Raw genomic sequence first — 15,236 nt, forward strand, 5'->3', positions numbered from 1 at the left:
TAAACTTCAGTATTAATGGAAGTTTCGATGTACAGTAAAGCAAGCTGCATTTTCAAGGAAAACCCGTCGTGAAAGAAGTGTTCGGGAAATTCCTGCAATTGAACCCACAAGGCATCGGAAGTGAATACTTCAACAATAAAACTATTTATTTTATGCTGGAAGACATTTAATTTAATTTATGGCATTTTGAAACATTTACTTTAATAAAATATGAATTATAGGCCTATCTTTGTTAATTATTTTAAATTAATTTTCAGGAAAGAACCATCTTGCAACAAGTGCTCGGGAAATTCCCGTAATTGAACGCACAAAGCATCGAAAGTGAACTTCAACAATAAAACCATTTATTCTACGTTGAAAAATATTTATTTCATATAAGACATTTCGATGAATTATGTCTTAAATTAATATAGCTATTTGGTATTCATATTTGGCGAACGTCACAGGCTTCTGGGATGATTCGATCTACATTTGTTCGTTTTTGTGCCTGTACCATATAGTGTTCAACTTTTGGTCTTTTAAATTTCAGGATACAGGCTGAAGACACTCAATTTTTTGTATAGATTTTTTCGGCATACCAACGTAAAATTACAAAATGGCACCCTTTCTTTCTTTCTTTTTTTTTCTTTCTTCAAAATAGCGGATATTCACGCTACAAAGGGCAGTTTTCGGTATTTCAAGTTTCGGAGATTCGAAATTTTTGAAGTAGAAGCACGAGAGATTAAATTAGCTGTATATAATTTGGCGGCATAAAATTTAAAATGGTGGCCATTATTCAAAATAGCGGGTATCCATGCTACAGGGTGCAATTTTCGGACTTTTTAAGTTGAAATTTTGAGGGTAGAAGCACAAGAGATTCTAAATTTGCTGCATAGATTTTTTTCGGCTATCCAATATAAAATTTTAAAATCGCGGCCATTCTTTCAAGACAGCAGTGAATAGAAAAATTGTTGCAAGTTGTGACAATGCCAATCTTGAAATGTAAATCATATTTTAACATTTTTACCCCAAAGACATTGAAATACTTCGAAAAAAAAAATAAAAAAATAAACCCGAAAAAACCCACATGGGCCCAGGTGGGTTGGTTTTTTTTTTCAAACCCTGCTTATATTGTATATTGTAAAGACACTGAAAACTTGAGGTTGTTTGGGACACCATTTAATATTACACAATTAAGCTAATTTTCCTCATGGGTTAGTTTGCTCTGATATGGAACCACTTTAGGGGTCAGACTCAAGAAAACTTGGATGTCGAAAGATAGGTACCACCCTATATTCATATAAGGTATGTCGGAAGTCTGGGGTCATAGATAAACTCCGTTATCAGTAAATATACGGAAAAATGGACGAAGAGGAAAGTTTTCAATGTAAAATACTTAAATTTTTGCAATTGCACCAGTCGTTTAGGCTCCACGATGGTAAAGCGCCCTATGGTTAATGAACGTTGCCAGTTCAGCAGGCCGTTCACTTGGGTCCTCACTATACTAACAATACAGTGCTATTGGGAAACGGATTCGAGGTGTTCTACGTTCTGTCACATAACAATATGCACGTTCCCAGTGTAATTTCTGTGTGTCCTTACGTTCTGTTAGAACATTCTCTTGAACTGGAAACGTTGACTTTTCATTTAACATAGAATGCCTTACTAGTGTAGAGGCCAAACAGGTGAGGCTATTGAAAACAAATTCCATCATTTTAGACTGAAAAATACTCATTTCCAGTATTTTTTTTCTTTTTCAATTTTTTCTCATCTTTACCCATAACGGAGTTGGTCTATAGCCCCATACTTTTGATACACCCGACATTTGTATACCAAACTATGGGAATTAAATCTTTCATTTAACGTTCCACGCTTGTACAGTTTAGGCTAAAGGAGACATATGATTAATTAAAGTGAATGATTATGAAATAACTGGCGGAATGGGGATGTCGGAGGAGAGGTGAGAATCCAAGAAAGCCTACGAACACGATGCTAGTCACCACAAAGCCACTTCTAATAGTTCATTATTCTCTCTCTCTCTGTATATATATGATGACTTCCATTTCAACTCAGGCAAAAAAATATAAAATTGTAGCATCACCATCTCAGATATTGTTGAAACTTTTTTTTATAGCAACTAGACATGTTTTTAAGAGACACATTTTTTTTTTGTTTTGTTTTGTCAAAAAAAAATTCCCGCCAAGTAATGGGCCATCAAAGATGCGGAGTACAATTTATGAATTGTAGAAGACATGGAAAATGGTCAACTTCGGAGCCTCACCATTCGGCTATGGAGACAGGTAGTTATAATTCTTGTTGTGGTATGTATATAAGGATATAAATAAACTATATTTTATTATAGTTTGGTTTGCGCATGCGTATCTTTTTGTACATAAATTAACAAATGAACGTCAATTTATCTGAAAAGTCGAAGTTTGCGAATCTTTTTCGAGCACTTCCGGTTTGAATTTTAAAATTATGTTTTCGCGGTTGGTAAGACCTAGCTACCCGCTTTCCGAAAAAAATTTTGTATCGCTTGTGTGTGCAACCGTTTTGTCGCAAAAAATTCGAGAAATTGTAAAATTTTCAAAAATCGCCATATTTGGGCGCCATTTTCTCAAAAACACCATCTTTTAAAATTCTGAAATTTTGTCAGGTGGTTCAACTTTACATGAATAATAAACACACCAAATACCATTCTCGACCAATGCTTCATGAATTAACTGCAGCCTTTTAAAGTTAGCGAAGTTTCGTTAACTTTGATGTCACAGTTAGCAACACTGGGAACAATAAAAGTGCAATAATTTGATGATGTTTGGGGTTCACATTCATTAAATGAAGAAGAAAAGGTTTTCTTGACTGTTTTATTATTATTATTATTTTGATCAAGAAGGCTCTCTGAAATAGTAAAATGAGCCCCCCCCCTACTCCTCCGTTTTCTTAAACCGAAGTAATCTGAGGTGGAAATTACGATTAAGAAACGCACAAATTTCAAGTTCGCTTACTTAAAATGGTCTTCGGAAACCGTGCAGATGCTTCAATAGGTGTCGGCTCACACTCACAACTCGTACAGGAGTGGATCTAGGGGGAAGAAACTTTTTTATTTTATATATAAATAAAACCGATCTCGGAGTTTGGAACTCTTAAAAGTAGCTCTAAGTAGCACTATTACTCCCCCCTTCCAGAAGTCCGTCCTGGATCCGCCCCTGCGTAGCACATTGTCGATAATCACAAATGCTGAAGGTCCATGTGGAAGCACAAACAGCACTACAACTTCACGTAATTTATGATTTATTCATAATATTTCTGCTACGCACCACTGATTATCACATATGTATGTGACAAAAGTTCCTTTTTGCAGATTTCTTAAATCTACACTTTGAATTGCAGAAGTTCGATTTTGGGGAAAGCATGAAGTTAGTTCATGGTGACCCGTTACTGCCATAAAAACTTCGCCATTTTCCGAAAGCCAAAGATGACTTCGTAGAATACCAGTTACCGGTGCATACTTTCCCTTTTTTTCTTCCGGAAGTCGTCGGATTCAGTACCATGCAACAAAACGAGAGTAATACCCGGAGTTTGTACTTGCACTATACTCACGAATTCTTCTGTGGTTTTAGTGGGGGCGCGGTGGCTCAGTGGTAGAGCGTTCACCTTCAGTGCTTGGGGTCCCTGGTTCGATCCCAGATCGAGCCGTGTGGGCTTTGTGGTGGACAAACGCCGTGCTCGTGGGTTTTCTCGGGGTTATTCCGTTTCCTCCCACTTTCTGCATTCCACCATTTCGTTCATTTCTCAATCACCGTCTCCTTTACCCTAACCGGCATAATCGTGGGACGTAAAACTTAAAGATTTCATTTCATTTTTTTTTCTTCTGCGGTTTTAATACTGTGTATCTGTGTTTGCCTAAGGTTATATTGCGTTGCCACATTCTTTACATCCCCTCCCCCTCAATACCGTCGCAGAAACCCTTGCATGGCCGGTTTCACTGCAAAACCACTGCTTTATCGGACCTGTCTGCATCTCGAACATCTGAAAGCGATTTTTAAAGTGGGATGCAGCACCATCAGAAATCACTGACACGGTTTGGGAAATTGTAGACACTTATTTTCTCGTATCCAAACCTTTTTCTATAAAATATATTTTCGTTTTTCTTCGCGTATTTTTAGAATCTTGTCTATGGCTATGAGTACATGAGCCGAATCGTGTGTTTTATCGTCGTTTATTACAACAAAACTGTCAGTTGTTTCATTTTCCGGTTATAACTCTGAATTTCACTTTGCAGAATAACAGTCCAGTTTTCAGCGAAGTCCACATGAAGTAAAATAGAATTTGTATCTTGAAATTTTATACGGTGCTTTTCGGTAGCAATTAATTCTCTTTGGATTTTCTTGATGTAGTCATGAATTACAATTCTTACAGTTAAACCAGCAATGTACGATACGAAAACAGAAAGTGGCACAGTTTTTTAACGAGATCATTGTTTTCCCATATGGCATACGTAACACTTTCATTTTCATCAGGATCAATAATTAAAGACTCCACGCTTATTCCTTCCACTCCAGGACATTCACCACATTCTTGAAGAAGACAGTTGTCATTTTCTACGGATCATACTACTAAAGGTAATAGGTCACTCATGACAGCTTTAATACAGGCTGCACCTTTGATTTGTAGCAACACAGTAGCAGCTAACTTAAAATTTGCACCATTCACACACACACATACACACTTCCCTCGCAGGTTGCGGATTGACTCACTTTAGTGGAATACTGTGAAATTCCGAGTGACCCATTCTTATGTTGGGATTGTTCTGTTTAAAAAGTCAGTAAATTTCTTTGGAACGCGTAAGTAAACGTTTCGATTTTTTTTTAACTTTTTGTCCTTTTTCGATCACTGTAATGACATCGCACTTAATTGAGACTTTGTCTGGAGCATTTCAAATCATCACTGAGGTAATACTTCAGGCTTTTAGTAGATCATCAGAATTTATTGGATGGCTATTTCAAGTAAACTTAAAATTTGTGTTTCGTAATCGTAATTTCCACCTCAGATTAATTCGGTTTAAGAAAACGGAGGAGTAGGAGGAGGATCATTTTACTATTTCAGAGAGCCTTCTTGATCAATAATAAAAATAAAAAAAAAGAAAAAAACAGTCAAAAAAACCTTTTATTCTTCATTTAATGAATGTGAACCCCAAACATCATCAAATCATTGCACTTTTATTGTTCCCAGTGTTGCTAACTGTGACATCAAAGTTAACGAAACTTCGCTAACTTTAAAAGGCTGCAGTTAATTCATGAAGCATTGGTCGAGAATGGTATTTGGTATGTTTATTATTCATGTAAAGTTGAATCATCTGACAAAATTTCAGAATTTTAAAAGATGGTGTTTTTGAGAAAATGGCGCCCCAAAAAGGCGATTTTTGAAAATTTTACAATTTCTCGAAGTTTTTGTGACAAAACGGTTGCACACACAAGCGATACAATTTTTTTTTCTTTCGGAAAGCGGGTAGCTAGGTCTTACCAACCGCGAAAACATAATTTTAAAATTCGAACCGGAAGTGCTCGAAAAAAAATCGCAAACTTCGACTTTTCAGATAAATTGACGTTCATTTGTTAATTTATGTACAAAAATACGCTTGCGCAAACCAAACTATAATAAAATATAGTTTATTTATATCCCTACGTACATACCACAACAAGAATTATAACTCTACCTGTCTCCATAGCCGAATGGTGAGGCTCCGAAATTGACCATTTTCCATGTCTTCTACAATTCATAAATTGTACTCCGGGTCTTTGATGGCCCATTACTTGTCGGGAAATTTTTTTTTTGACAAAACAAAAAAATATGGGTCTCTTAAAAACATGTCTAGTTGCTATAAAAAAGTTTCAACAATATCTGAGATGATGATGGTACATGCTCTGCCTGAATTGAAATGGAAGGCACCATATATATATATATATATATATATATATATATATATATATATATATATATATATATATATATAGGGTGTTAATGAACTATACCGACAAACTGTAAGAGGTGATTTCTTACATCAAAATAAGAGAAAAAGTTCATATGGACTTGTGGCGAGAAGTGCATAGTTTCAGGCAGTCCAAAATCGCGAAAAAGCCAAATTTCAAGGGGCCCTAGTTCGCATTCGAGAAACTATGGATGGTGGTCCTTATCAGCGTAGAGGAAGTCTCGCATGCGCAATCCAAAAATGTATATTTTATTAATGTTCAATGCCTGTACAGAGTATTCCCTGGAGGGTGAAATTCCCAGACATGCCGTCAACCGAATTTCGAGATATGCTCTGACTTTATGATTGGTCCAAAGTAGGCAAACAATAAGCCGTGACGGCAGTGAACACGGAATCCTCTGGCGCGATGTCGGAAGTGTTAAGGATCGTCAGCAGCACGGTTTCTCGTACTCGGGATAACACATGCTGCGATGTTTTCTTCCACGCATATTAGTGAAGAAAACGTGAAATATACGTGACGAAATACATCGCAGCACACGTTATTCCGAATACATAAATACATGGAGTTGCCGGTTTCTAACACTTCCGTCTTTCCTTCGAAGCATTGGGTGTCCATTGTTGTTAAGGCTTACATCTTGCCTACTTTGGACCCTCCTTGAAATCAGGATATATCTGGGAACACTATTGAGAGCATACCTGAGAATTACGAGCTGTGGAGAATACCCTGTACGCCTATTGAAGATGGATGAAATAAACACCTTTGGATTGTGTATGCGTGACCTCCTTTACGCTGATAAGAACTACCATCCACAGCTTCTGAAATTCGAACTAGGGCGTCTGGAAATTTGGCCTTTTCGCGATTTTGGACAGCCCTAGCTTTGAAACTATGAACTTTTCGCCAAAGGTCCATATGAACTTTTTCTCTTATTTTGATGTGAGGAATCACCGCTTACAGTTTGTCGGTATAGTTCATTAACACCATATATATATATATATATATATAGTGTTCATCTGACAAAATTAAAATACTTACTTCACCAGCTTCCTTCGATTATGCTTTATATTTAAATTCATCATAAAATCCACCGCCGCGTTATCGATCATCTCTCTATTTACACAACTGAGCAAATGATTCAGAAATGCGTCTAGAAGAATTTTATTTCCAGCATTTACATTTGGTTCGTGGTCTTCAGGCTCTGAAAAGGGAAACAAAATACATAGTTTTTCTTGTTTATTTTTATTTTCTAAAATAAGATTCTCGGATTTCTGCTCTCATTAGAACTTATTCTATAATTTTTCATAAAAATTTTCAAAGTGGTCATGTTTAAAATATTAAATGCTTATTCATAGCCTACACATTTCTTGTAGACAATTATTATTGCAACACAAAAATCAAAGATTTACAACTCATTCATTTTACTGGGTGGTCTACTGATTGTACATCACGTTTTAATATTACAGGAATATCTTATTAAGTTGTATCCGAGCCACTTCTCAAGTTATATCTTATAAATACTGGTTGGTTTATTGTTCCGTATGTTCTGTAATAGGACAATCATGAAGAATAGGACGTAGTAGAACGGTAAGATCAGAACGACTACCTAATATGTACCTGAATGTGCTCCAGAAAGATTTGCGAACACGTACATCGACAACGGATAAGCGACCTACGTGGCTAGGGAATTCTACTTTACTAAAGTGTTTAAATAACTAACAAGTCAGCTTTCTAAGCTAATATGGATTTGTTTAAAACTGGAGGATTATTTATGTTTATGTTTTGTCCGTCAGGTGAATCACTGGACAATTCTTTAAAACACTGATTCTTTCTATTTTTTTTTCTCATATTGTATACGTGATTCAAAAAAACTATAAATGAAAGAAAGAAGTTCTAATAAACATGGGACAAACAGCCCCTTCTTTCCCACGTACAAGCATCTGAAAGTGCTAAAAACATTATTAAAGCCCCCTTGGAAACGTATGTGATCTAGCTCAAGGGGTTTTAGAAATCATACAGAAACTATTACAGCTCTAATCAGCTGTACTAGTTTACCAACAGTGCCATACCTACACAACGGATTTTCGAAAAGTAATTCAGTAACTGCTGGAAATTCTAATATCCAACCTCATCTTCTAATATGCGTTGAGAAAGCACACTATAGTTCATGAGCTTAAGGCAGAACTTTAATTATTTCTTGATGTTTCAAAGCGTAAGTCTAAGCTCGATAGGTTTCAAACAAGTGCTTTTCATAAACTGACTTTTCGCGTTTTTAGAAGGAAGCGTTTCTCGATTTATGTTTATTAGGACTTTTTCCTTCCATTTGGTATAAGAAAATACACAAAATACTAATCTACAGTTCGTTCATCTAACCCGTTCGCTATTCTTCATAAACATGTTAAACTTGAAAACTTCATTCATAAGAGTATTTCCTTCTGTAAATTGTCTCAAATTTATTGAATTGTATACTCATATTAGATTATTCTTTTCTGTTCTTCATAAAAGGTTCTAATTCAATGAAAAAGAAATTAAAATGTACAAAAAAAAAAAAAAAAAAGTACAGAAAACGAAAAAAAAAAAAAAAAGCACGAGTGTAGGTTTTTTGAGATATGTACTAATCCCACTGCCAAATAACTAGTGTTAAAGTTCTTGTTCATGTCTATAGAGATTTCAACTTACTGAATGTTAATCTATGCATTTCTAAAAATAGCTGACTTTCTCGTTCAATTTCAGAAATCAAAACAAGAACATGTCATGACACAATATAAAGTTTAGAAATATCTTAAGTGTTATCAACAGAAATTTTACACACCTCTGGATGCTACCACCTTACCCTCGGCTTCTAAGATGGAGATATCATCATCCTTCTTTCCATCATCCTTAAATTCTTCATCAAGATCATCTATTTTCAAGTCTTCGTCCAAATGGGAATCCAAGTTTTCTTCCGGCTTTGATAAAAATATCAAAACTATCAGTACCTTTTTATGATAATTGAAAGCTCACAGTACAATTCACGTACATAAATCTATATTAGGCCAAAAGCTTCACACACATACATTCATAAAAGCAACGGGACTTTTATTATTTCTGGTAGTAATTTCATGCATTATTAAACAACTCTTGAAAATACAATGATGATCAATTCTTTATATACATTCATGAGATAAAGAAATGAAATGGAAAATACTTATCGCCCACCATTCAATATTGTAGAAATAATGAGAAGTGGGGAAAACTTCGATTAAGCAGCTATTTTCAGGATGAAACAGTAGAGTTCTTCACTGCAAAGTGATTGATTACAATGTTGTGTTCAGTATAGGAAGCTGAAGAAACAGAAAGTTGTTAAAAATAAGCTGCAATAGTAAAGAGTCATGGTAAAGTTATGTACTTCTTGCGTCAGTCTTACACAACATACCGCCTTTATACTTACTGAACTGAAAAGTTTCGTAGAACTATACTAAACAGTATGTCGTATTGATTAATGAAACTCACATTTTAGGTCAAAATAAAGCTGCACTTTGAGCCACATAATGCTTTTCGATTGTTATGAATCATAGTGAATTCGTAATACGATACAGAAAAAATCCGACTTAAAATTTTCAAAATAGCAAACAAACGATAAGCAGAGAGATTAATCACTTCTTACCTTTAGATGATTCTCTTGTACTTATCAGTACTACCACACACATCCTTTGTTTATAAGAGGAAAAAGAAGAAAACAGGAGGAAAAATACTCTTTTAAAAAAATACTTCGAATTCTTGATAAAGAAGAAAGAATAAGGCTGCATTCAAGAAAAAAAGTGAATTGATGTATTTTGTTTTTAAATAAATGTGAAGTGACGAAAGTTGGGAAGTAGGCAATTTTCGATTCTTTCATAACGCTAAGAAGCCCCTGTCACATTATTCGTTACTGTGAAACAAAAGAACACTTCTACAGTAACATCGTTAAAGAAAGCTACACAGATGAAAAATGCAAGTGTTCTTTTTCGTATGCACTATTACCAATGAATTCAAAATTACTATTATCTGTCCTGTACATCTGATTTTCAGCTAACAAGGAACGGACATGAACTTGTCTTCCCGATATCCGAAATAAACCTAGTCCATTTGATAAACATAACAAAGATACGTTCATGCACAAAATAAATAGGTGCCATGGACAATGGATTAAGTTCCGGGGGCCCATTAACCTTATTAGTATAAAGAAAATCGTGGACTCTCAGTGAAATAGCTATTGCATCAACACTGTTCGTTGGAAATTCATGGTTTATAGTTCATTCTCTTCAGCATAAAACAAGCTTTCCAGAGGTGTTATGTATTGAGGCCCATAACGTTCTTGAACAGGGAAAACTGATAAAATGTCGGGAAAATTCCCTCCAGAAATGCCTCCCATCAACTTTGGCCCTTTCTGGAGTGGCCCCGGGTAAAAGCACACAGTCCAAATGTATCTCGGTAAATACTATAGGGGATAAGAAAGTTTTGTATTGCTAGATAGAATAGATGGGAGGGAAAAGCTTGTATATCAATATACGCTTTCCTCTCATACCTATTCTAACTAGGAATACAAAACTTTGTACAAACATTTCTTATCCCCTATAGTAATTACGGAGAAACATTTGGATTGTGTGCCTTTACCCGGGGCCACTCCAGAAAGGGCCAAAGTTGATGGGAGGCATTTCTGGAGGGAATTTTCCCGACATTTTATCAGTTTTCCCTGTTCAAGAACGTTATGGGCTTCAATACATAACACCTCTGGAAAGCTTGTTTTATGCTGAAGAGAATGAACTATAAACCATGAATTTCCAACGAACAGTGTTGATGCAATAGCTATTTCACTGCGAGTCTACGATTTCCCTTATAATAACAGGGTTAATGGGCCCCAGGGACCTACTCCGTTGTCCATGTCACCTATTTTTTTGTGCAAGAACATATCTTTGTTATGTTTATCAAATGGACTAGGTTTGATTCTGATGTCCGGATGACATGTTCATGTCCGTTCCTTGTGAGTATAATATGATTGGGGCTCTATAAATTAATACACCATGTATAAGTATTAATTAATTAAACAATATAATCTTAGATTCATTTAAATATCAACATGCATAAATCACACAAATCGGAAACTATTTAGGATAAATTCGGTGGAAAAATCAGGAATATGAATATTTCCAACGTATTTTGGTGTCACTCCTTCTGAGAAAATACTGTCATTATTAGCAGGGTAGCGAAAGTAACATAGATATCAGAAAAACTTAAATAAGATCTAAGCCATGCAAACCAAGAGCTTATTTAGCATCAAAATCTTATTTATTTTTAATGATTTCGTAACAAAAGCAACATATTTTCTTGATTATGTAGTCTGAAGATGAGTTGGTTGATTTGGAGTTTAACGTCCCTTTACAACACCAAGACTATATGAAACGTGGACCTATAGCTTTACGTGAAATCTGAACCATACGAGCTTCCATCGGGAATTGAGCTACATACCCACGTGTAGTCTCAAGCAAAAGGCTTAGTTCCCACCACACAATTTATATTATTAAGAACATTTACCATAACATAAAAGAAAAGACTACTTATATTACCGAAATCTTTCATGAAGGAGGCTGAAATGTATTTCTTTAAAAATATTACAATCCTCATTTTAATATGAAAGCCCTATTTTCATAACATTAAGTGATATAAAATCATAATTGTGTTGTATTACTTCTTGGTGTGTCAGTATTGTTTCATCTATTATATATAACGGTAAATTTTGTAGGATCCCGTCTTATATAGCCTCGCTCCTAAAACTGGATGTTGAAATACAAATCAGAAATTTCTAACAGTTTTGTAGGACGTTGAACTATAAGCCTAAGCAGGAAAGAATCCTTAATTAAATACGTACGAAACAACATAAGAAATGTTCTACTTTATGTCACTTGTATTAAGAAAGAAAGAAAATATTATTACATGTAGAGATCATATGAATATGTTAGTCTTACTGTTTTTTTTTTCGCATAAAAGCTAAAACAAAAAGTTACTAATGTTACAGTAGATTCTCACCTGTGGCGTAACAGACCGTGCATTGTCTTTATATGGAATACTGGGAAAGAACGCCTTGAGATCAGGCAAAGATTCATAGAAACATTTCGTATCCTCGTCTTCCCATAAAGCGCATCCAACATTGCTATCTTCTCCCTCTCCAGAAGCTCCTTTCATGCTCAAATCTTCGGTTCTCAAGAACTCTGAAATAATAATAATAATAAATGCAGATTTACGTGTTTTTACTGGAATGTTACAATGAATGCTCATAAAATGTTCCTACAACGCTATAAAAGCTAACAGTTTGTTACAATTTCTGTACTTCGAAACTTTCTCTTCGTTACGAAACAAGTAATACATCAAGGATTTACATTTTTTCGTACAATCATGAAAGCTAATTAAAATCTTTTAAACTGGTTTGTAAAATCTCTTACACTGTTTTGTAAAATCTCTTATATGTAATTGCATTTACGCAAATCTCCTCAAGCTCATTTGTTGTCTCTTGTGTTCAACACGTGAAAAAAATTAATTTAACGAACTATTAACTGAGTCTTTTAAATTAACTTCTGAGAGTGTACAAAACATAGAAATAACAAATGTTTTTGTTAGGTTAAATTCCGTTAAGCCCCACCGGGATAACGGTGCAAATCCCACCTGGAAGAATTGATGATTGTTGTTTTGTACAGTGTGATAGAATAAGAAAAGGGTAGAATTTGATATGATCTGATTTTAGCGTCTCTTTTAGCAGTGGAGCTCTATGAGACGTGGACCTACAGTTTAACATGGGATCCGAACCACATGAGCTCACCGGGAATCAAACCCGGGCATTCCACGCCAGAAAAGGATAGAAATTAATGTAGGTGAAATTAAAGACGAATCTATTTTTCTATGCCGGGCGTTACGGCGGAAGGTTACCCCATTGTGGAAGAAGTATGTTGAGAAAATCGCGAAAATCTGTGCGTGCTGTGATTTAACAATGTTTAGTTGTATGCAGTTCAATACCAACAACAAGCACAATTATGCTGAAATTGTGCAAAAGACACGAATTAATGATTGTAAGGAAGGAGCGTCGAAAGTGTAGGAAAAATACTGTGAATTCTTACTTGAGAAAGCAGTATTTAAAAGTATCATTTTTCGAGCGTGCTCGATCGTCAGTGGAAAAGGTGCTGTATTTTACTTCATACGGAAGACATAATGACATGAATTGTTATGTGAAGAGAATGTACAGAATGATTATAGAAGTGTCGCAAAGCAAAGCCACACACAAACCACGTGTTTTCATGACATATGAAGTGTTTCCCTACTATGCTCGTTTAACCGAATGCCCACCGTCACTGACGCGCCTGCTCCCTACGGACATACCTCGTCACTTACGTTTCGGCCCCTGCTACGTTCCTGCTCTGACACGGTTAGATAGCATTTGTGCTGTTAGTGGCCACCTGGAACAAGTTGGTTGTTGTTTTTTCAAAGTTGGTTCGTGTTTTATAATCAGTCGTCCTAAAGTCAATCTGCACCCAGTACTGCAATTCCGACCTTAATAAACATTTTCTAAGACAGTAAGAGTGCATTTCATGCTAAGAGAAGGTAATATTTCATGAACGTAAGTGTGCCCTTTTAAAATAGAATAGTATCGTGAACGAAACATAATGTAACGTTACCTAACCTATCAGCCAAAACCGGCAATGCCTTCGGCATAGGATTTGTAATTTTTGGTCAGTTACTTCTGTTCATTAGCTGGCGGGGCTTAACGGAATAAATACATGTCTTTTTATATGGATGCTTTTCCTGCAGTTGAAATAACCATTTTGAAAGCAAATTAATTAAAGGTAAGTAAATAAATATTACATTACACTAGTTTCAATACAGGAAATTTACAATTTTCTTAGTTTAATAAAGTTGTCAATTGCTATAAATTTTCAAATTAACTTGTACATAACTACTATGAACCAAATATAAGAACTGCAATTTAGAGTTTTGGGGCCGCGGTGACTCAGTGGTAGAGCGTTCACGTCTGGTGCATGAGGTCCTTGGTTCGATCCCAGCTCACACCAAATGGGCTTTGTGGTGAACAAAAACCGTGGGCCTAGGTTTTGTCGGGGTTCTCCCATTTTCTCCGTTCCACCATTTCATTCATGTCCGATCATCACCGTCTGCTTTAGCCTAGCCGGCATATGCGTAGGACGTGAAACTGAAAAATTTCATTTTACAATTTAGAGTTCAACTGATAATGATGATAAAAAAGTACATAATATTAAAAAAAAAAAAAAAAAAAAAGCTGTGTGTTACAAATGAATTCCAAAGAGCATGTTATGAAATTCGATTATACACACCAATTCCATTCAAATTCAAATACCGTATTTTCTTACTTGTCATTTACAAAAATAAATAAATAAATAAAACTAAAATAAATAAATTAATTAAAATATTAAAGACAGAATATTTATATGCTAACCGTTATTTAAAATACGGCTTATCGACCTAATGTATTTTTCATATAGTTTTATGCACGAATTTCTCACTTTGAAATACGTATTTGTTGAATGTGGTATTAAATGCAGAATTACCTTACTAAACCATTCATTCATAGTGGAGATGTCTTACTAAAATCACTTATTAGGTTCCTACTGTTATAACATATGAATACTGATATAAATGACCCATACAAACTACTTTGTTCTCATTGTGCCAATAACATTTCAGAGCAACATTTTATTTTGTTTCCGCACAACCTGTGACTATAGAATAATGTTCAAATTCATGAAAAAATTGATTGCTGAATTTTCCAATCAGTTCGATTTTTTTTCTTTTTCTTTTTTTTTTTTTTTTTTTTTTTTTGCGATATTATAACATTGTTTCATATGAACCATATGAACTGGTATTGTACGAAGGAACAAAGAAAGAAAAAAAGGCTCAAATTGTTAAAATGCACCTTTCTCTTGAATTTTGAATTCGTCCCAGTATAAAATATGCTAAGTTTCGAAAGGACGAAGAATACATGTGTATGTACGAGTAAGTGTATATGAATTTATGAAAGGCTAGTTTCATATATATATAACACGATTGTACATATTGCTTGCTTAACGACGAAAAATTAACTCTCGAAATATTTACAATCTAATGCATGGTCTCTTCAAATATAATAGTTACCAGAAATATTTGGTTGCTGATAGCCCTGAAAATAAGTATCAAACACAGAAAGCAATCATATCAATACCAGTTTACTGGTAAAGTATATGTCAAACATTTGAG

The 15,236-nt window shown here is 35.0% G+C and overlaps 1 protein-coding gene across 4 annotated transcripts in view; it reads right to left on the reverse strand.

The window, feature by feature from the left end:
• LOC145688146 (regulator of nonsense transcripts 2-like) overlaps positions 1–15,236 on the reverse strand; it is an 89,901-nt gene that overhangs the window by 38,019 nt on the left and 36,646 nt on the right. For 3 of the 4 annotated variants that reach the window (XM_081761958.1, XM_081761959.1, XM_081761957.1), the window contains exons 8-10: positions 12,009–12,190; positions 8,776–8,911; positions 7,002–7,164 (exon numbers count right to left, since the gene is read on the reverse strand). In XM_081761958.1, coding sequence (XP_081618084.1) covers positions 7,002–7,164; positions 8,776–8,911; positions 12,009–12,190 — 481 coding nt within the window. The remainder of the gene's footprint in view (positions 1–7,001; positions 7,165–8,775; positions 8,912–12,008; positions 12,191–15,236) is intronic. The other variant, XM_081761960.1, reaches the window with a different exon arrangement.

This window comes from Thermobia domestica, chromosome 6, assembly GCF_964235325.1.
Source record: "Thermobia domestica chromosome 6, izTheDome1.hap1.1, whole genome shotgun sequence".
Lineage (NCBI taxonomy): Eukaryota > Metazoa > Arthropoda > Insecta > Zygentoma > Lepismatidae > Thermobia > Thermobia domestica.